The sequence below is a fragment of the Cibotium barometz genome, chromosome 41, assembly GCF_041138505.1.
Source record: "Cibotium barometz isolate CiBa-2024 chromosome 41, ASM4113850v1, whole genome shotgun sequence".
Taxonomy (NCBI): domain Eukaryota; kingdom Viridiplantae; phylum Streptophyta; class Polypodiopsida; order Cyatheales; family Cibotiaceae; genus Cibotium; species Cibotium barometz.
In genome coordinates, this window is record NC_141086.1 from 42,784,990 (window position 1) to 42,807,658 (window position 22,669).

The following is a 22,669-nucleotide window of genomic DNA, read 5'->3' on the forward strand; positions in this document are numbered from 1 at the left end:
GAAGGATCATGGACTCTTGTACACAGGAGGGGGGTTGTTGGATGGAGTTCGACTCCGCGGTTGGAGTGACTCGGTTTGGGGAGGAGATCCGGACACGAGGAGATCTACTTATGGCCCAGGAGCAGTTTTACGGAGCAGGAGGAGGTTACATTGCAGGTTTGGGCTTCCACTGGAGGAACCCATGGTCATCCCGAGGCACTTTGTTCGTGAACAAATCGTTGCTGATGACATCTTGCTGGAGTTCTGTTCGACGGAGGACAGTACGGTGGACCTCTTCACGAAGTCGCTCTCAGGATTTGCTCATGCGGCACCCCAGCTCCCAGTGGTTGGTTACACAGCCAGGAGCTGAGAGGGGGTGTTAGAAGTCATCTCCTGTCCAGTTTTATACACCAGGGCCTTTGTTGTGGGTGTGCCCGCCCTTATGAGGTGTTTTCCCATTTTTTCCCACTCTCCGTATTTTTCCCCTATTTTTTCCCATTTTTATGAGGCTTGGGAGGGCTGCCAGGTGATGCCAGGAGCACCCTATTGCTGGCCGACTGGATCTACATCAGTCGTGGGCTTCAGGGCTGCTGGCCGACTCGATTTGATCAGTCGTGGGCACCTGTTTTGCTGGCCGACTGCATTTATGCAGTCGTGGGTCTTTTTTATCAGTCGTGGGCACTCTTGATGCTGGCCGACTGCCCTCTAGGGGGGTATATATTGTCAGAATATGCAGCGGAAATGATATCCAAACTTGGGTAGACAAGAGCAAGTAGACTGCAGAAAATAATCAGCACAAGAAACACAGAGAGATGTGTGTAAACTCTTCTCTATACACAAGATCCCGAAGATACTGAATGAGAAACTGGAGGAGGATGGGGGGCAATATATACAAGCCCATGAGGGCAGTCGGCCAGCTCTAAAAGAGGCCCACGACTGGACAAAATCCCACGACTGCTGAATATAGCAGTCGGCCAGCATCTGATGCCCCACGCCTGGACAGAACAAGTCGGCCAGCACTCCTACAGCCCACGACTGATACAGATGTAGTCGGCCAGCTTCAGAGTGCTCCTGGCATTAACTTGCAGCCCTCCAGCCACTAGAAAAAAATGGAAAAAATAGGGAAAAAATACGGGGAGTGTGGAAAAATGATATACGGGCGGGCACACCCACAAAACAGAGGCCCTGGTGTATACAAATAGACAGGAGATGACTTCTAACACCCCCTCTCAGCTCCTGGCTGTGTAACCAACCCCAGGGAGCTGGAGTGCCGCCTGAGCGTAGCCTGAGGTAGAGACTTCGTGAAGAGGTCCGCCGCATTGTCCTCCGTCGAACAATAAAGTAGCAAGATGTCACCCGCCAAGATCTTCTCACGAACAAAGTGATACTGTATCTCTATATGCTTGGTCCGGGCATGGAAAACCGGGTTCCGAGCAATAGCTATACAACTCTGGTTATCACACTGGATGACTGTGGGCTCCCTCTGTGGAAACCCCATCTCGCCTAGCAGCCTCCGCAGCCATACAACCTCACAAGCAGCACCACAAGCAGCCCGATACTCTGCCTCTGTCGAAGAAAGGGCAATAGTTGGCTGCTTCTTGCTGCTCCAAGAAACCGCTCCTGAGCCGAGGGTAAAAGTGTATCCTGAAGTAGATCTCCTCGTGTCTGGATCTCCTCCCCAATCTGAGTCACTCCAACCTTGGAGCTTGACTCCATTCCCTCCTGTGTAAAAGAGTCCCAGATCCTTCGTACTCTGCAGATACCGCAAGATCCGCAATCCTGCGTCCCAATGAGTCTTCAATGGCGTCTGCATAAAAGAGCTCAACAGCCCCACGGAGAAGCTCAAGTCCAATCTGGTGTTCAGCAACCAGATCAATGAACCAACCAGCTTCCGGTACTGCGAGGCATCAACTGGCTCACAAGGATCTGTAACGGTTAACTTTGTGTTCGGGTCCATCGGCGAAGTAATAGGCTTGCAGTTCTCCATCCCAAAGGCCTCAAGCAACTCATGAACATACCGCTTCTGAGAGACGAAAAACCCCCTCTGGGTCTGCCAGATCTCCAATCCCAAGAAGAAGTGGAGTAAGCCTAAGTCGGTCATCTCAAACTCCTTTGACAAGGCAACCTTCGTCACTCCAATGTGCTCCACATGACCGCCGGTGAGGATGAGATCATCCACATAAAGGATGATGAGTGTGACCATGCCGCGTTCCCGAAAGAGATACAGGTTCGGATCTGCAACCGATCTCTGGAATCCAGTCCGAATAAAGAAGGAATCAATCTTCTGATTCCAAGCCCGCGGAGCCTGCTTAAGACCATACAAGGCCTTACATAACCTGTAAACCATCCCTTCCGATCCTGGAACAATGAAGCCTGGAGGCTGCTCAACGTACACCTCCTCCTGCAGGTCACCATTAAGGAACGCCGATTTTACATCCATCTGGTACACGGGCCACCTCTGCGAAGAAGCAAGGGCAAGAACGGTCTGAATCGTGGTCATCCGCGCTGTCGGTGCAAAAAGGTATCCTCGTAGTCGATGCCTGGCCGCTGAGCATAACCCTTAGCCACGAGCCTGGCTTTGTGTTTGTCCACCGACCCATCAGCCGCGTACTTGGTCTTAAAGACCCATTTGACACCAATGACTGACCGCTTCGACGGCCTCGGTACCAACTCCCAAGTGTCGTTCTTCTCGATGGCGTCAAGTTCCACCTGCATGGCTTCCCTCCAAGTATCCTGTGAAAGGGCTTCCTTTACGGAAGTGGGCTCTTTATCCCGCGATACGAGACATAAGAGCATAGTTCACCTGAAGAAGCTCCGCCGTGTTGCTTTTATCTCGAACTCGATGTGATCTTCGAGGGCCGTCCTCTGTGGTCCACTCGGAGGGTAGCTCCGTGACACCTGACTCCCGAAGGGTGTCCATCAACCACCTAGGTACTCGAACAGATCGTGGAGCCTCCTGTGGTCGCGGGGGCTCAACCTCCTGTGATGACTGAGGTGGATCAACTGGAGTGGTAGACTGGGAATCATCATCAGACTCTGGATCTCCAAGAAGTGGCGGCTCATCGACAGTGGATGCTGGAACATGCTCGTCAAAGACCACATCCCGGCTGACAATAATCTCGTTCCTCTCTGGATCATACAACCTGTATCCCTTGGAAAGAGAGTTATACCCCACAAATACCAGCTTGCGGGACTTGGAGTCAAGCTTCCCCCTCTGCTTCTTCGGAATATGTACATACGCGTCACTCCCAGAGACACGGAAGTGCGAGACATCGGGTTTCCTGCCAAAATATGCCTCAAATGGAGTCATATGGGGTACAGAAGACGTCGGAGAGCGGTTTATGGTATGGACAGCTGTTGCCACAGCCTCACCCCAAAGTGGACGAGGAAGATCTCGATGCTCCAGCATGGTCCTCGCCATCTCAACCACAGTCCTGTTCTTACGTTCAACAACTCCATTCTCCAAAGGCGATCCGGTATTGGCCAATTCCCTCTTGATGCCATGATCTGCACAAAACCGAAAGAATACAGTCGAGGAGAATTCCCCTCCTTTGTCAGCCCTGAGAGTCTTGACCTGAAATCCAGACTCTTTCTCCACCATCACGTGCCAATCCTTGAACCGAGCAAAAGCCTGGTCCTTCTGTGAAAGAAAGTAGACCCACGTGAATCTGGTACAATCATCAACAAGCAGCATGAAGTAGAGAGATCCTCCCAAGGATGGTATCTGCTGTGGTCCACACAAGTCAGTGTGAATCAACTCCAAAGGTTTCGAAGCCCGCCTGGAAGCCTGCTTCGGAAAGGATTCCCTGTGCTGCTTACCACGTATGCAAGAACTGCAACGTCCTTGCCTACTACCAACATCTGGCAAGCCAACCACCATCTGGTCCCGGAAGGCGCGCCGCAAAGCATCCACATTTAAGTGGCCAAAACGAAAGTGCCACAAATCTCCGACCTGAGAGCCTGTCAGTGAGGAGAGTGCAGAGAGCTTGTAGATGCCGTTCTCCACACCGCCTTCCCAAACAACTTTGCCTGTCTCACGGTCCCTTAGAGCAACTGAATGCTCCTCAAATTCCACCCGAAAGCCAGTCTTGCATACCTCATGCACTTACAAAAGATGAAAGCCCAGAGCAGGGACATAAAGAACACGGGAAGCATGCTTGCCCCCCTTGCCGTCGGGAATGATCTCCATCCGGCCCTCACTATGAATCGGAATAGTGGAGTTATCGCCAATAAAGATACGACCTGACTGCCGTTTCAGATCCAGGAAGAAGTCACGGGATGGAGTCATGTGCCTGGAAGCACCACTGTCGAGAATCCATTCCCGAGTATCCTTTGCGGTGAAGCCAACTGCCTCCTCGCTCGAAGACGATGAATCATCGGAGTCCACCATCTCCAAGTGCACAAATGCCGGAGTCTTCGCAGCTGAGGCTGAGGACTCAGCACTCTTCCCTGTCCGCTTAGGGCACTTCCTCCAGTAGTGGCCTTTCTCGCCACAATCATTACACGATCTTTCGGCCTTCAGCTTCTCTCGTTCTGGATCAAGCTTCTTCTCGGAAGACTTATCTGGTGAAGCCTTCCCTTTGCCCTTGTTGGTATTACGGCCTTTCGACCGTTGGCCAGTTAAGGCCTCCGAACCTCCGCCGTGAGGAGGGTTCGTGAAACGTTCCTCCTGGTCCAGGACCATTGGCACAAGCTCCTCCCAAGTAATGGTGCTGAGCCTGCCACTAGTGATCAACGAGGAATAGAAAGCGGAATACTGGCCAGGCAAGTGGGAAAGTAACGTGATGGCCATATCTTCAGATGATATCTCTTTCCCAGCTTGAAGGACTTCCTGCTGAAGGGCCTGCAGCTTGTTAATGTGTTCCCGCATCGTCGAAGACCTTGCAGGGTTCATAACCCGCATCTGCACTTCCAAGGATATCCGCTTCATGGGTGACACCCTGTTGTACAAAGAAGCCAAGTGCTCCCATATGCCTCTCGCCAGCGTCATGTGCTTCACATGGTTGATCACCTGTGGTGTGCAATTGAGGAATATAAATGACCGGACCCTGGCGTTGACACGGTCCCACATTTGTGCCTGTGCCTCTCGGTCCTTCCTCGTCGATAATAACTCCCCTTCCTCAGCTTCCGGCCTTGGCACCCCTTTGATAATAAAATCAGCAAGATCATATGACTCCAAAACTGACTCCATCATGACCTTCCAGATGCCGTAATTGGACCCGTCCAACTGCCAATCCACTGGGAACGTGGGGAGAGTCGGAATCTTCACATGCTTCTCAGCCATCTCGAGTAAATCTGCCATCTCGGAGAGTAACCTGAAAGGGTGGGTGGGTGGGTGGGAAAAATCTGAAAATCAGAATATATGCAAGTGGCTGTCCAGCCCCTTTGCCCGCCTTCCTCTTGCACCTTCACTTCCCGTTCAGCCCGAAACAGTCCACCGATCAGCAACCTGTTGCTCCCCCTCTTGCTCAAAAAAACGCCCAAGATCTCCTAGAGCCTAGGGCTCTGATACCATGTCAGAATATGCAGCGGAAATGATATCCAAACTTGGGTAGACAAGAGCAAGTAGACTGCAGAAAATAATCAGCACAAGAAACACAGAGAGATGTGTGTAAACTCTTCTCTATACACAAGATCCCGAAGATACTGAATGAGAAAGTGGAGGAGGATGGGGGGCAATATATACAAGCCCATGAGGGCAGTCGGCCAGCTCTAAAAGAGGCCCACGACTGGACAAAATCCCACGACTGCTGAATATAGCAGTCGGCCAGCATCTGATGCCCCACGCCTGGACAGAACAAGTCGGCCAGCACTCCTACAGCCCACGACTGATACAAATGCAGTCGGCCAGGTTCAGAGTGCTCCTGGCATCAACTGGCAGCCCTCCAGCCACTAGAAAAAAATGGGAAAAATAGGGAAAAAATACAAGGAGTGTGGAAAAATGATATACGGGCGGGCACACCCACAACAGAGGCCCTGGTGTATACAAATAGACAGGAGATGACTTCTAACATATATAGGACCCCAGCCCCCATGCCTTATTTGTATCATTCCTCAGGATCTTCTTGTGTATATAGAGCAGAGTTACACGCCTACATCTGTCTCTCTCTTGTGCTGTTTTTCTGCCTGTGTTTTTGTTTTTGCTCTTGTGTTCCCAGATTTGGTCATCATCTCCGCTGCATATTCTGACACCGCCTTGGTGTAGAAAAGGCCAATGATCTTGTCTTTGTAAGCGCAAACTTGCGAATGCTTTGCAAGGGTGCGCCTGCAAAGGCAGATCCCTTTACCTAGTGGGAGATGGAGCAGGAGGAGGGAAATGAGTAAGTGGCGAAACAACAGAGCCCAGAGGACGATGCCACTACCTTTCAGACTGGTCATGTAGGCAGCCATGATCATGACACCAATACTTCTCACGCTCCAGCCTCCAATTGAGCATTGCAGGCTCTATGATTTATCATTTAGCTATGTTTCATTGTTTTTACTTTTGAGTCTTGACTCAGCACTTTATGTGCATTGTAGACACTAGTCTTTTGTTATTTGATAGTGATCATTATTCCATGCTTATATATTGGTTTGAACTTTGTCGGTGTACTTATTAGCGCCTGTTCAGTGTTTGCACCACGTATTGTACATTTAAAGTGATGCCTTGAAAGTTCAAAGTGTAAAAACATAAATGTTCTTTTATTTAGTGTGCTTTGTAGTCAATAAATTACATATTCCATATGCCGTCCCCGTCCCCGTTCCCTGCCTTTTGCCGTTCCCCGTCCCCGTTTCCCGTCCCATGTGACTATGCCTCCAGCACCGCAAATACTGGAATCACCTCGAAGAGAGCACCCGCCAACTTGTTTCCTCGAAACAAAACGCCACCACGAACAGCAAGGAACTTTGCTTGGCTACAAATTCCCACACAAGTGTGTGGTGAACTCCAAGATTAGATGATGAGCTGATGGATACACCACATCCATAATCCCCAACAGTGGACGGAAAACACATCATGTCCCAAAAGCCTCGAACAATGAACTCGGAACAGATCAAGCTCATAATCTCTACCACACAAAACATAACCATGTCCTGCCAGATGTCTAATGCTTGGAACTCCGAATCATGGTTCCCATGCACCCGTAAGTGGAGCTGTAATCAGCTCCATCTCCCACCCTCTGGCTAGAATCACATGGGGGCAACTGCATGTATACTAGAGAAGTACACCATTTGGGTCCTCCTGAGCCGGAAGTGCCCTAGGAGCTCTAGAAGTGGTACTAGAAGAATCTATATCATTATCTTGTATATGATCATTGCCCGTATTTGAAAACTTGGTCTTGCTATACCTTTGGGTTTGCAATCCTTGGCCAAATGAGCATGTTGTCCAAGGGAGGAGCAATGACACCATCCTGTCTGTTGCACTGTAACAAGTACCTGATCTTGTCCACTAGGAGGGAACCTTACCTGCTCTTGAGAAACAAGGATAGATGCCTCCTCCAAGAGGGAACCCATATCCATAGCAACAAAGTACACAAATCTCAGCTCTCCAAGAAAAAAAACCTTCTCGAGTGGCTGTCCAACGAAGCAAGGCACCAAGAACAATCAGCCCCCTCTCAAACCTGAGAGAGAAGTAGGCTGGACAGCAGCAAAACAGTCCGAGAAACCACCAGGAACCTCCTACCGTAAGGGCAGGGACTCGTGGAGGACGTAGAAAAGTAGTGCCACTTGTCTGGCAGCAACACCACATGCAAGAAGCTCACCAATCAACCGATGCAAGAGCAGAAAATGCAGCCAAAACTCCAACGCTTGCCTCTGTAGAAGAACAGCTTGCCTCTGTAGAAGAAAACGCAACCAAGAAGAGACGAGAGAGAGTAGAGAGAGCTTGTGGACAAGATCACCTTTTATATTAGCAATAAGCTTTACAATGGCAATTAGCCAGCAAGAGATGTTGAACTTGTGCAAAGGAATGGATGAGAAAGTGAATCTGAGGACCAGCCTTATATAGTGAGGATGTGACCTCGCCGACTGCCTTTAGTACAGGCCGACCACAAGGAAAAAATACATATAATACCCAAAAATAGATATTGCCCAAATACACTGAGATGCACTAGTTCTAACACGTCTTTATGATCAGCAAGCTGGCAAAGGAGTTGTAAGCCGCGATGTGGTGTTCGACGAGACTCCTACATCTTCAAAGGGGAGTTGTGAGCTGCTCTTCCTCCGCCACCTCCTCCTCCTCCTCCTCCTGCTTCTGTTACACCTCCAGCTATGGATTCTCATTCGGATGATGATGATGATTTTGCTCCTCCTCCAGCGAGCTCAAGCAAGCGAGTACCTGAATGGTATTATCAAACAATTCGTGATTCTGGGTTGAGAGAGCTTTCCTTTTGCTCCTCCGCTTGGTACTCTCAAGCGATCTTCCAGAGTTACAAGAAAACAAATTTATAAGGACAACGTTTTTGTTAACTATGCTCTTATGTCCTCTATTATTCATGGTCCTTCTGATCCCACTTCTGTGTACAAGGCTCTTTCACATGAGCCCTAGCGTCCTACTATGCAAGCAGAGATGAATGTTGTAGAACGGAATGGCACTTGGATTTTGGTGCCTAGGCCACAACAACATAAGGTTATTGGTAAGCGGTGGATCTTCAAAACAAAGTACAAAGCTGATGGCACCTTAGACAAGTAAAAGGCGAGGTTGGTTGCGAAGGGCTATGTTTAGCGCCCTGGGGTCGACTTCGATGGGACCTTCACTCCGACAGCTCAGATTACTACCATTCACACCGCTCATAATCTTGCACAACATCATAGATGGCCAGTATTCCAGATGGACGTCAAGTCAGCTTTCCTGAATGGAGAGCTTACACAAGAAGTGTATGTTGATCAGCCATGGACATTTGAGATTCATGGCAAACAGGACCAGGTGTATCGGCTGAAGAAAGCCTTGTCTGGTATGAAGCAAGCTCCTTGGGCTTGGTACCAGTGGATTGATGAGTTCTTTCAGAAGCTTGGCGTGCACCGCTCTCATGCATATTCAAACCTTTATATCCTCCTTGAGAGGGTTTAGTTGTCATAATTGTGGTCTACGTTGATGACCTCATTTTTGCAGGTTCTTATTTTGTGAGGATCCGTTCAATTATGGATGGTTTGGAGAAAGAGTTCAAGATGACAGTTCTTGGCCTTCTCCATTACTTTCTAGGCTTTGAGATTTGGGAGACCCCTCAGGGAATTTTCTTTTCTTAACAGCAATACACACAAGAGATTCTTGACAGGTTTCAAATGACTAGGTGCAGACCAGTATCTTCTCCTATGGATACTAGTGAGAAGCTCTCTCTTCTCAATGCTTCTCCAAGGATTGATTTGGGATAGTATTGGGTTCTCGTCAGTTGTTTGGTGTGGTTGACCTACTCTTGATTAGACATTTGTTTCACAGTCAGCTTATTGAGTTCTTTAACATCCAAGCCCCGTCAACAACATTGGCAGTGTGCTCTCAGGGTGCTTTGCTACTTGAGTGGTACTTTGAACTTTGGCATCTTTTATGGCCAAGGGTGCACTCTTCTTGGATGGACTGATTCAGATTAGGCTAGAGATCACCATACTCGGCGTTTGACCACTTGTTGTGTTTTCTCACTAAGTCGAGAGCCATTTCATGGGGCAGTAAAAAGCAGCCTAGTGTTGTGCTTTCCTCTTTAGATACGGAGTCTCGGGCAGCTTATAGTGCTACATGTGAGGCAATTTGGTTGCAAAGATTATTGGGAGAAGTTGGCTTTCCTTCTACCGGATCTACTCTTCTTTGGTGTGACAATCAGAGTTGCATCACCATCGCCGAGATCCATGTGTTTCATGCTCGTACTAAACACACTGAGATCTAGTATCACTATATATATACCTAGATGAATCCAAGAACATGCCCAAATTCACCTTTTAGGAACGTGCATGTTAAATACTCATGGTAGTCAACCCACAAGACTATATAACTATCAACTCCATTATGCATAGTATGGACTAGATACTACGACATCCCCACTAACGTCATCAGTGCCCAATAGTGGGTGTAGAACTATGTATCAAGATATGCTCTCACACACGCACTCAACACACACACACACACACACACACACACACACACACACACACACACACAAGAGCATATATTCACACAAAGCCATTCGTACTAAGTTTCTGTCAAACCTCCGGAGATGCAGGGCAGACTCAGCCATAATGAAGCCTAGCACTAAGGGAAGTAGCAAATAGAAAGAATGAGTGTAGCAAATAAGTAGTTGATAGGGCAAATGCACCGCTAAAGATAGAAAGAATAAGCACAATATCAACTGGCCGCAACTCGGACAAGTTCATGAATGGGTTCTTGCTAGAGATTTGTGTTTAGAGTATTGTCCTTCAACAGAGAATGCAGCACATTTGTTCACCAAGCCGGCGTCTCAAGCTTCCTTGGCTCCTCATTTTCGGCTTCTTGAAGTTTGTTTAGCATCCAGTGCTGAGAGAGGGTGTTAGCATTTCATCCCCATATGTTGCCCATATTTGTTCCCTTTTATGGCCCTTGATTGTGGGCTGGCCACCCTTATTTTTCTCCTATTTTTCTTGGCATTTTTCCCAGTCGGGTGCTCATGTCCAGTCGGCCGGCCAGCTCCTTACCTATAAATAGGTGGGCTTGCCTCTCCCATTCTATATCTTCTTGAGTTGTGTTGACACACTTGCTCCCTTTTGTGTCCCTCACTTATGAGACTATTAGGTCTCTTGCTCGGCATTGTATTCACTGCAGTATATTCAGCCTTTGGGATTCATATCTCTCTCTCTCTCTTGCACTCTCAATTCAACACATTCTAGTGCTCCCTTTGCTTCTGCTCTGTGCACACTCTATCAAACCCTTGGGAAAAGCTCTCTTGGGGCATCCTTTTACTTTTGTTTTGCGTGCACTCCGGGTTTATGGTCCTTCACTTGGAGCCACGTAAGGTCTTCTCTGCCATTGACCAACAAAACTATCGCCTACACCTGACGTGATGTGTCGGGGGAAAATCTTTTCACTCTAGGAAAAGATCCAAAGCTACTTTGCTTCATCGTTAAGCTGAGAACCTCATCAATGAATACATGAATAAACAGTTCAAACATTTTCCATTTCCAAGAAAACTTCAAACTCACTTGCATACATACATCCGTGGAAAGTTTGGAACATTAAAATGCAAAATGAATTTTCATAGATTATTTACCTTACAAGTAGGTGCCATATCCTACAATTTGTAGCATTTATTAAAACTAGGTAGATGCAAATAAACAAAAACACTATTCTTCATGCACAGTCAAAACCAAATCACCAAGGCATCAATCATTCAAATCAAACAATTTATTGCAGCACAAAAAGTCTCCAATGACAGCATAGAAGAATCGAAAGACCCTGGTACCTTTTTTTTCTTATGTTTATCCTTGTCCTTCTTTCCTGCCAATTTGTGAAATAGTAAGCACCTTTGAAACCAACAAGTGAGAAAAAACTATCAAAATTTCATCTCATCTCGTTGACCTTTAGAAGGTAGTTTTTTATCAACATGATTGATGCCGCGGGCAAGCTTGCGTGCCCGCTCTGCATCAAGCTGTGCTCTATATTCCTTCATAAGGCGAACTTCACCATCTTCTTCTTCCTCTTTCCTCTTGGCTTCATCCTGCCATGAAACATCACATTCATGCTTTAAAATGTGTAAAATACCCATATGAATGCATTGTACACATTCACTAACCTTGTGTACAATACCATATCAATGAATCACACACTTAGTCTAAATACCATATCATAGGGTCATCCTCTTAGTCTATCCTTGTGTAGAGTGCATCATTCACTTGATCTAACCCTTGTTTAAAATACCCATATTAAAACTCAATATATCCTTGCGTAAAACACCATTCTCAAGGCATTACACACTTAGTATGTCCGTGTGTAAAGTAACAAACCTTGTGAAGAATACCCATATTAAGTAATCATACACTTAGTCCAACCTTGTGTACACTGTACAATACCATTCAAGGCGTCATGCACTTACGCTAACCTTGTGTAGATCATGCATATTAATACATCATACACTAACCTTACATAGAATGCCCATATGAAGGCATCATACACTAACCTTATGTACAATGCCCATTTGAAGGCATCATACACTTGGTCTGACCTTGTGTAAACTACCCATATCAAGGAAACAATGCTGATACACTTAGTAGTAGAATACCCATATTAATGCATCATACACTTACTCTAACATTGCGTAAAATACCCCATTTTAATGTGTCATGCTCTTAATCTGCCCTCAAGATTTCTCTCGTGTTTTTTTTTTCTTTACGGAGAGAGAGAGAGAGAGAGAGAGAGAGAGAGAGAGAGAACTTGCCTTTTGTCTCCTTTTGTACTCCTCCCATGTGATAGTATGAGATGTTTGAAGGCTGGCCAACCGAGCTGCATGCCACTCTGGTGAATGAAAAGATCCATCCATCTGTGATGGGCCTTGTTAAAAACGGTTCATGAAACGCGCACACTACACTCCTAATCTTCATGTTTAAAGCAAGCACTTCAACCATAAGCTTGAAAGGAAAAACTTAAGAGGAACCACTTTATTGTTATCGGACACCTTAGAGCCCCGACATCACACCCTAGACAACCTCCTAAGACATAAAACTTTATTAATCCATAAAACAACATATCCAGCTTCCATTTAACAATGAAGCTTACTTCAAAACCTAAGCATCTTTCCCAGACATTGAACCATAGGTACATGCTTGATTATTTTACCCCATTTTTTATATTAATCCCATTAATGGATGACAGAAAACCTTGAAGATCTTATACCACATACATCAGATATTTAATGATTATGGATAATTCCCCAGATATAACATGATTAATTGCTCATAATTCTGATCAGACACACAGAAATTTTACTTCACTAAAAACACACACCCCCTTTAAAAAGAACAAACAAACAAAAACAAAATTGATGACTGAGATTAATTATCCATAATTTCAATCAAAATTTACTTGACTGAAAACCCCAAAAGGGAAGATAAATACTTACTTTTTTAAAAAACACTAGTGAAAACCTTTAAAAAAACATGTCACCACGGAAATCAGAGAGAGAAAGGCAGAGGGAGGATTAAATAAAATCCTGCAGACTTGCAGAGAAGGAGGCGTACCATTCCATCTTCGACTTCTTCCACACCTCCTGCAGCCGACTGGGTGGCCATCTTCGCCCTCTGCATAGCCTTGTAGCCCTGGTTTTTCCCCATGGCTGCCTCCCCTTGCTTTACTCTCTCACCCACACGAAAGAGAGAGAAGAAGAAGAGGGCGGGGCAGGGCAGGGCAGGGCGGGGCGGGTGATGTAGAAACAGAAGACAGTGAACTGATCGAGGAAACCAAGGGAAAGAGGCAGTTTGAGGTTATGAAGTTATTAATCCAGTTATATTCCCATTTATTGTTTATTATTCTACTATATATTATATAAGGGATGAATCAACTTTAGCTTATTATCAACATCTAAAAGGCAAGGATGACCACAACACAATAAATAAATACAGAAAAATGTGAACCAAGATAGCACCCACCATTTGGTGAGCACACCTCCATGGGTCAACACTACCGATCGGCTATTCTCGTCTACATGCTTTTAGCTGTGGGCAAAATAGTGGGAATAGGGTCAAGGAGATCCACCACTAGCATTAAAACTCACAAAACACCAACATAAGGTTGTTTTTCTCAAAACAAACATGATTATGTTTCATATTGGCTTGCATTGGCCTTATGCCATTGGTTGGTATTTGTGAATGATGAAGCCATATTTTAGTGAATGCAGTCATTAAACTAGTTATAACAAATTACTTACAATTATACACGTTAATATATAGAGAATTATACGAGCTATATATCGATAATTACTTACAGTTATACTAGTTATATATAGAGAATTAAATCTTATCTTCATGTGTTTCAGTATAACATCACCATTTGAGCAACCCCACAGCTTATGTCTATGAGAATTATACTAGGTATATATCGAGAATTAAATCTTATCTTCATGTGTTTCGGCATATCATCACCATCTAAGCAAGCCCACAACTTATGCATATGAGAGTCATTCACCATCTAAGCAGGGCCCACAACTTATGTATATGAGAATCATTCATGTCAACTTTGCATAGTGAGAGGATGTACCACCTCATCATAAAGGAGCCCATTTGGGCTTCTTCACCATGGAACCATGTTCCAATTCCTCTCCGTTCTTTAGACGAGGAACATGGAATATGGGAAAGGTAAAGAACTAGTTATAGGGTCCAAACTCAGGTGTTCCACAAGGGCAATCCACAAATGTGGCCTCAATCATCTCAAAAGCCTATAACCTCAGAGCCATGAAGGCATAAGGACTAGTACCATTGGAAAATTGCACAGCCCCTAACTAGATGGGACACAAAACTCTAAAACTAGAGACATCTAGTTTTGCGCAACCATCCCCTTACAATGGATACCTAGTACACGCTCCAACATGATAGACTATGCCTCCTTGTTCAAAGCCATGGTGCAACAAAGAGCAAAAGACCTCAACAATATGGTACGTAGGGAACCGATGCAATGCTTCTGATGTAAAGGCCTACACCATATAGTAGTGTATCCTCATCATCACGATCCTTTTAACACTCACCCCAGTGGAAGCATCAGCCACTTTGACCAACCTTAACTTGTTGAATGTACAAAGAGGACTTACTCATATAGTCCCTCTTAATGCCATCACAAGGATCTAAGCCAAGATGAGGGCACCAACCAAGGGAACATCCAAGGCTACTAATAAGTAGAAAGCTCAAGCTTTCAACCTTGAAGCAAGAAAATAAAGGGTCTAAGGCACAAGCCCAAAAGGCTAAAGTAGGCCCTGAAAGGGTTGGTGGATTGGAACTAGTGGTCCAAAAGAACAAAACTATTGAAATATGGTGCTTGTCATGTTATGTATGGGGCGCATGTCTATGGAAGTAAGGTAGACGAAACCTAAGATGATATGAAAATAGAATAAATGAAGGCTAAGGTTATTAGAGGATGTGAATGGATGAATGTAAAAGGTGGTCAATGGTCAAAAAGTAGGCACATGGAAAGTGCAAGGGTGCACAAGGCATGTGGGCATTTATAAACACATGGATGGCACAAGGGGTACATGGAGAGCATGTGGATAAGAGCTATAAATGGATGTAAAAAACTCATTCTCTTAATGCAAAAATCGTGATGCTTTGATTAGTCTTGCCTCATACCTTAATCATCTCAATTAGTGTTGATATCATACTCTAATGATGTCTTCTTTTATCTATTATCCACCATAGTTCTCTCTTGCAACTCTCACACACTCCATAGACATCTCATATTATGCATTTTCTCAACATGGTATCAGGGCCTAGTCACCATTCTTTATTTAGAATCTTGTATTAGCACTAATTAGAAGCCACATTAACTATAATTAGTGCTTTTAACATTATTTTTAATTAACTTTATCCTCTGCATAACTAAGTGGCTACCATTGAAGTGCTTGGATCTTCTCACTCCCTTAAGCATTTGCCAAGCCCCTTTAGGACGATGTAGAGAAGCTTTGGATGACCACGTAACCTGAAGGAATCAGCTCAATTCGGTGTTGTTTGCGAATAGGAGGGGTTGTAACCAATGCTTGATTTTTTGGGAAAAAAATGAAAAATAAGCAAGCTCGCGCAAAAATTAGACAAAATTAGACCGAATCCGTTGAGCCCTAGAGGTTTTCGACATTTGCAAATCGATTTGTAGCTTCAGATTGAGCTAAAACCGTTGCCTTCTACCAAAAGCAACTTTGGTAATGCAATGATTAAGGCTTAATTAAAATGGTTAATCATGTGTTTATGGGCTTAAATCTCAAGCATACTCACTGCTATTGAGGACTATAAAGTTTTTCTTGCTTATTCATTGCCAAATCTATTCAAAATTATCATACAAGGCTGTCTAATTTTCTATATAATTAACAGGAAATTAGTATCACTAATACCTTGATTAGTGCTAATTATCAGAGTTATTATGAGCATCTTATGATTGGATTTAGACGTTGTGAAATCTCAATAAGAACCTCAAATCTCATGTATGCTATGGCCTCTAAATGCAATGCCACAATATGTTATGATGTAATGATCAAGGGGTTCATGTATCCCACTTGTCATGCTATGGAATGATGGTGATGCTATGTCAAAGCATGATGAGGATAGTGGTCATGAGAATGTTGATGCTATGCCCATTTCATGTGATGATGGGGAACTATGTATGCCGATGAAGAATGTTATATGAAATCTGTGGATGTTGCCTTAACAATGGTGATGCCATGAAGACTAATGAAGATGGGGGATATAATGATGATGAAAACCCAATGTTCTACTCCAACACGATGATTTCTATGCTTATGGTATGCCTACCTTATGGATGTTGTGCCTCAATTTTGTGCTATGCTCAATGGATGCTTTCCAATGAAGCCATGGATGAAGAGGTTATACAATGCTCATATGGTTCAAGGATGATAGTTCCCTATGTTATGGTGAAGCAATGTATGTAATGCTCCAATGTATGTTTCCATAAAAGCCTATGCCAAGATGTAGGCTGTGTATATGTCTATGTAGATGATGGTGGTGTCACAAAAGGATGTTGATGCCATGATGCTACGATGGATGTTAACAATGTTTCTGCCAATGTATGATCAACCTTGGGATTGGGCAACCCTTAGTCAAGATGTGCCCATATGTATGAGGATGTGATGATGTTTTATGTCATGTCCTATGATGATGTCATTTATGTTATGCCAACCTCTGAGCTCAATGTAAGTGAGACAAGTTGGAAATGGGCAGTTATGATGATGTAATCACCTCTAGCCACCGATGATGTAGGCTAAGTGATGTATGTATGTGTATCCATTAAGGGGGGGCAAATGTCATGTCTATGTATTTCACATTACCTTCTTGGGATGAGACCCATTTGGGCACCAAGGGGGGGTGTTGAAATATCATGCCCGTCATGTTATGTATGGGGCACATGTATGTGGGAGTAAGGTAGATGAAGCTTGGGATGATATGAATTGGAATGGATGAAGGCTAAGGTTATTAAAGGATATGAATGGACGAATGTGAAAGATGGTCAATGGTCAAAAAGTAGGCACACGGAAAGTGCAAGGGTGCACAAGGCATGTGGGCATTTATGAACACATTAATGGTGCATGGCGCATGTGGATGAGAGCTATAAATGGATGCAACAAACTCATTCTCTTAATGCAAAAATGTGATGCTTTGATTAGTCTTTCCTCATACCTTAATCATCTCAATTAGTGTTAATATCATACTCTAGTGATGTCTTCTTTCATCTATTATCCAACATAGCTCTCTCTTGCAATTCTCACGCATTCCATAGCCATCTCATATTATGCATTTTCTCAACAAAAACATCAAAAAGCACCATATAGAACCATAAAACACGATCATTTATTAAAGATAATGATGTAACCATTAAAACTGTTTCAGAGAGAGCTTTGAAGCTACCTCCCTTGCAGGATCTCCTACTCAAACCAACTCTTCACAAAGAAAAGAATCCCATTGACTATGATAACCTTCCCAAGAATCTTAAAGAGTACCCTAACCCCATGTTGGAGAAGGAGCTCAAATGAAGAAATCCCAAGAGCTTGTAAGGAAGGTGCATTCTAAACTAGAGCTTATCCTTGAGCAAGTGGCTGAGTACAAACCATTGGCCCTGCTTGAGCATATCCTAGACCCTATATCAAAGCCAATCATAGAACTAATAAGGGAACCTTAAATCCTCCCAAAGGCTTTCATCAAACATGGGCCTCAGAAAGAGCTAATTTTGGAGCTTTTACCTCTTGAACCAATTTAACCATATCCCCCATTTCTAGATGCAGTGAGAGAGGACTCAATGGGAGGAAAAATTTGGCCTTTAATAATTTCTTTGAGGTGATTGGCAATGACTGCATTTCATCCCCTTTAGAGGCATCACCTCCTAGGGAAGATTCAATGCACATTTCCTACATGATGTGGTAGCCTAACCACCTTCCAAGAATATAATCACACTAAAAAACTTTTTCTTAAAGCAAAATGTTTTATTTTCTTTGATTAGTCACTCTTTAAATGGCTCCTAAAACAAAGAAAAAGAACCTTTATTTCAAGTCAATTAAGACACCACTAGGGACTTTAAACTATGTGTTTTAGAAATTCCACTAATTAACACCGGGCTTGGGAAATGAAGCTTACTGGCTATCCCAACAAACATATGTTAACAAAATTTTAAGAGTGGATTTCTCTTCATCGCTGAAACATGTGGTATCGTGGAGCTTGGCTAGCTCAACCGAGCTTGAGCAATCTTTTGGTACCAAGCTCTAGGAGCTTGCTTCAAACCATATAAAGCTTTATTAAACTTGCATACCTTATGTTTTTGACCAGGTTGGGAAAATCTAGGTGGTTGACTTACATGACTTCTTCATGTAAGTCACTATTCAAGAATATGGGAAGTGGGAGTAAAAGTTTCATTAAACAATCTCTTTCTACTAGGCATAACCTTTTGCAGCAAGTTTGGCCTTGAATTTCTCAATAGATCCATTTTCCTTTCTCTTGATTTTGAAAACCCACTTACTACTAATAGTTTTCTTATGCCAAGTAATAGATCTACTAAATCCCAATTACCACTTAGTACCAATAGCTTTCTTGCTAAGTAATAGATCCACGAAATTCCAAGTACCATTTTTCTAAATGGTACTTGGGATGAATTTCATCTTGCATGGCTTTCTAAATTGGATAAATTTCATCTTGCATGGCTTTCACCCAATTTGGATATTCTTGAGCCTCTTCAAAAGGCAAAAGTTCATTTACATCCTGTAGAGAACTAAGCTTGAGCATCACACATGAATCCCATTTTCTTTGGTCATCATTAATTTGAGGAGTTTGATGTTAGATCTATTGGCCACCATGACTCCTTTGAGGAGTGGCATGAGAAATTGTGCCAAGGCTCGTCAACCACTAACATGACTCCATAAGACCTTTGTAACAAGGACATTTTTTGACCATAAAACACCATAGGGAGTAATTTGACCCATCTAATTTATCCTCTTTGCAAAGAATACCAAAAAATAATTTGACGAGTTGTTGGCCATACTTAACTGTGAGAAGAGATGCTAAAAGAAAGCTTGACCTCATATTAGCAGACTATTATTGAACACTTTGCCAAGCTACTAGAAATTATCAGTCGGATCGTGATTGGAGTTTCTGATCGGACAATTAGAGATGAAGAATTGCCCTACAAGAGAAATCAAGCAGGGATCGCCAATTAGACTCTTGGATCACTGATTGGAGAAGGTGAAATCATACGATTGTTTGCTAAAATAGACGATTAGAGAAGTACGATTGGCTAATTATAAAATCATTGATCAAACAATTGGAAAAGAAGAATTGCATGATAGAAAAGGTGAAATTGAGTGATTAATCTTGATTGTCTATTATAGAAAAGTACAAGCACCGATCTCAAGTCCTAAGTGGTTTTGTAAGAGTGTTTTGAAATCCTTGTCTAGTCAAAAAAGGCATGAATCTTCTGGTACCAAGCTCTAGAGCTTGTTTTAAACCATATAAAGCTTTATTAAGCTTGCATATCTTTTGTTCTTGACCTGGTTGGGTAAATCCATTTGGTTAACTCACATAAACTTCTTCTTGTAAGTCACCATTCAAGAACATTGTTTGATGTCCAATTGGTGCCCTTTCCATCCATGATGGGTTGCCAAAATCGGATAGTGGTTATATGAAAACTAGGAGAAAATTTTCATCATAATCAATCCCTTTTTGCTAGGCATAACCTTTTGCAACAAGTTTGACCTCGAATATATCAACAAATCCATCTGTCTTTCTCTTGATTTTGAAAACCCACTTAGTATCATATAGCTTTGCTAAGTAGTATATCCACTAAATCCCAAGTACCATTTTTCTAAATGGATTTTGTCTTGTATGATTTCACCCAATTTGGATCTTCTTTAGCCTCTTCAAAAGACTTAGGTTCATCTACATTATGTAGAGAACTAAGAAATGCAAACTCAACAATATATGCTGAAGAAGAGGTTTGAGAGTGGATTTGGGGTTCTACTCTACAAAGGAGCAAACAATTTGCTATCATGCAAGGTGCTTCTAACCCATCTAGACATAAGTATAGATTCATTGATTGTTGATCTTTTAGAATTTACTGCATCATCCACTCATCGTCCAGCTAATCTAAAGTTGTTGCATCAAACTCCTTGAGCATTCTTCCTTGTAAAAACAAGGATCACTAGGAAAAATCTGTTGACTAGCACATTGACAATAATGTTTTTTGTGAGAGGATTGTAGAGATGATAACCTTTGCTTTCAGCACTATAACAAAAAAAAAGCATTTCACCACCTTTTTATCAAGCTTAGTTTTGATTTGTGCTGGCACATGTGCATATGTCAAACAACCAAAAACACACATTTATTCAACCTTAGGTTTATGATTTTATGTGTTTAACCAAAAACACGCATGTGTTCAACCTTAGGTTTTTTATTGAACCAAGTCTCATAAGGAGTGATAGTCTTCAAAACTTTAGTGGGGTACCTCTACGTAGGTGGAAAGCCCAAACTCACCGCACTCACTAGTACAAAGCTAACCAAGTGAAGAGAGCTCACCTTTCACATGTGGTCGAAAACTTGATTGCTTACCCGCCATCGCATAGAAGAGGCAACTGCACAAATGCTAGCTAGCACGTAAGAAGACTCACCTCCCATTGTCACGAGAAGAGGCAACCGCGCAACCGCACAAATGCTAGCTAGCACGTAAGAAGACTCACCTCCCATTGTCACGAGAAGAGTTGTCTACATAAAGCTTGGCCCACTATTCTAAGACCATGCTCCACTATGCAAAGAAAATAATGCTCTCTCTCTCTCTCTCTCTCTCTCTCACACACACACACACACACACACACACATGCATACACTCACTAGCAAGTCATAGTGGCAAGACCAAGAGGGCAAGAGGGGAAGTCTCTCTCACACACACACACTCTAACACAAGCACTACTAAGAGAGTGCAAGTGGATAGGGTAGAGAGCTAAAGCACAAGGAGGAGCAAGAGCACACTCTCTATCAACACTCAAAGGAATGTCCCTTTCTCATAGAGAAATTCACTTATATACAAGGGAGTTATAAGCTTAGGCATCCACACCTAATAACTACTAACCTTATATAGGCTAGTCTCATCACACATTGGGTGGATGTCGGCTCTTTCACTTGGCTTCATAATCCCTTGAGTACATCATTAAGTACAATTATATGGGAAATATAATGACTGGAATAAGTTATTAATTCTCGCTTGAGTGGATAACACACTCACAACACATAAGTGAGGGTGGTCAAGGATCTTTAAGGCACTACGTCCATCATGTGTGTACATCCTTTAGTGACTTTGCACTGCTTATGCATGCTCTTGGCTTGTTGTAGATGGCCCATCTTCACTTCTTATGACCAATGCACACTTCCATAATAAGGGTGTAATCTTGTTGTAGATGGCCCATCTTCACTTCTTATGACCAATGCACACTTCCGTAATAAGGGTGTAAGCTTGTTATAGATTTAGGTGTGTGCATTATTGATGCATGTTGGTGGTTCGTGTTAACCTTGAGGTAGGATCCCCCAGGTCCATCCTTGGGCCTAGGTAATGAATGTTGGTTTGGCAAGGCTTGAGAGGAAATTAGCTTGAGAGGTTTGTGATAGTGAAGGTACAAAACATGTGTGTTGGCAAAGGCAAGTCGCTGGTGTGCAATGTTGAGGATACAGATATCAGTGAAAATGCATGTGCATGGAAAAAACAAGTAAGGGTGCCTAATTTGTGCAAGCACCTACCTACTTATATGCTTTCAAAAATAGAAAAGCATGCAGTGAAAGTAAGAGTATTTGCAGGGGAGGGTTTTTAATGTTGAGGCTCTAGCTAAAGTGTTTATTGTTGAGTGCACGGTGTGTGAGGTATGTAGCATGATGAAAAACGAGTTCCAATAATGATCTTTGACCTCCTCTTGACAAAGATGATTTCTGATATTTTATGCTTTCCCATCTGACACAAGTAACTTGACTTAGACTCTTATGCGTCTCTCCAGCACACACAATTCGGACAACAAAAGAAAAAATTAGATAATGGAACAAATAGCTCTCCACTTTTTTTGGGATTTGAGTGGATTCTATATGGGATTTGGCTATGGTGGTAAGAATGATTTTTGGTTATTTACCAAACACTACCGTCGACTAAAGATATGAGTATGGCGATGATATGTAGGTGCTGGGGTGTTTGCTGGGGTGTTTGCCAAAAGTGTGTTTGGATCATATCTTCAAACATGGTATGATAGTGTCCTGGTAGGTACTACAAATGATAATAGTAGAAGATGATATGATCTATGTCGAGGCCTTCATTGAGATAAACAATGAAGTCTGAGTTCCCCCATGCTATAGGCGAGCTAAAGTGCATCAGGATGATGGTGAGGTTAAGAAAGCACCTAGATTGCAAAAACAAAATTCGGGTCGAATATATCTTTCCTCCACAAAAGAAGTAGTGAGAGTATGTAAGCATAGAAATCCTTGAAAGAGGAGTGATTGGAAGTGTGAAAAGTTGTAAATTTTGTTGGGGTCCTTGTTT

At 43.3% G+C, this 22,669-nt stretch overlaps 1 protein-coding gene across 1 annotated transcript in view; it reads right to left on the reverse strand.

The window, feature by feature from the left end:
• Window positions 1–13,370, reverse strand: part of LOC147614964 (uncharacterized) — a 30,946-nt gene extending 17,576 nt beyond the window's left edge. The window contains exons 1-4 of the mRNA XM_086780260.1: window positions 13,147–13,370; window positions 12,348–12,449; window positions 11,492–11,630; window positions 11,376–11,410 (exon numbers count right to left, since the gene is read on the reverse strand). Coding sequence (XP_086636386.1) covers window positions 11,376–11,410; window positions 11,492–11,630; window positions 12,348–12,449; window positions 13,147–13,239 — 369 coding nt within the window. The 5' untranslated portion in view covers window positions 13,240–13,370. The remainder of the gene's footprint in view (window positions 1–11,375; window positions 11,411–11,491; window positions 11,631–12,347; window positions 12,450–13,146) is intronic.
• Window positions 13,371–22,669: the final 9,299 nt, after the last annotated feature.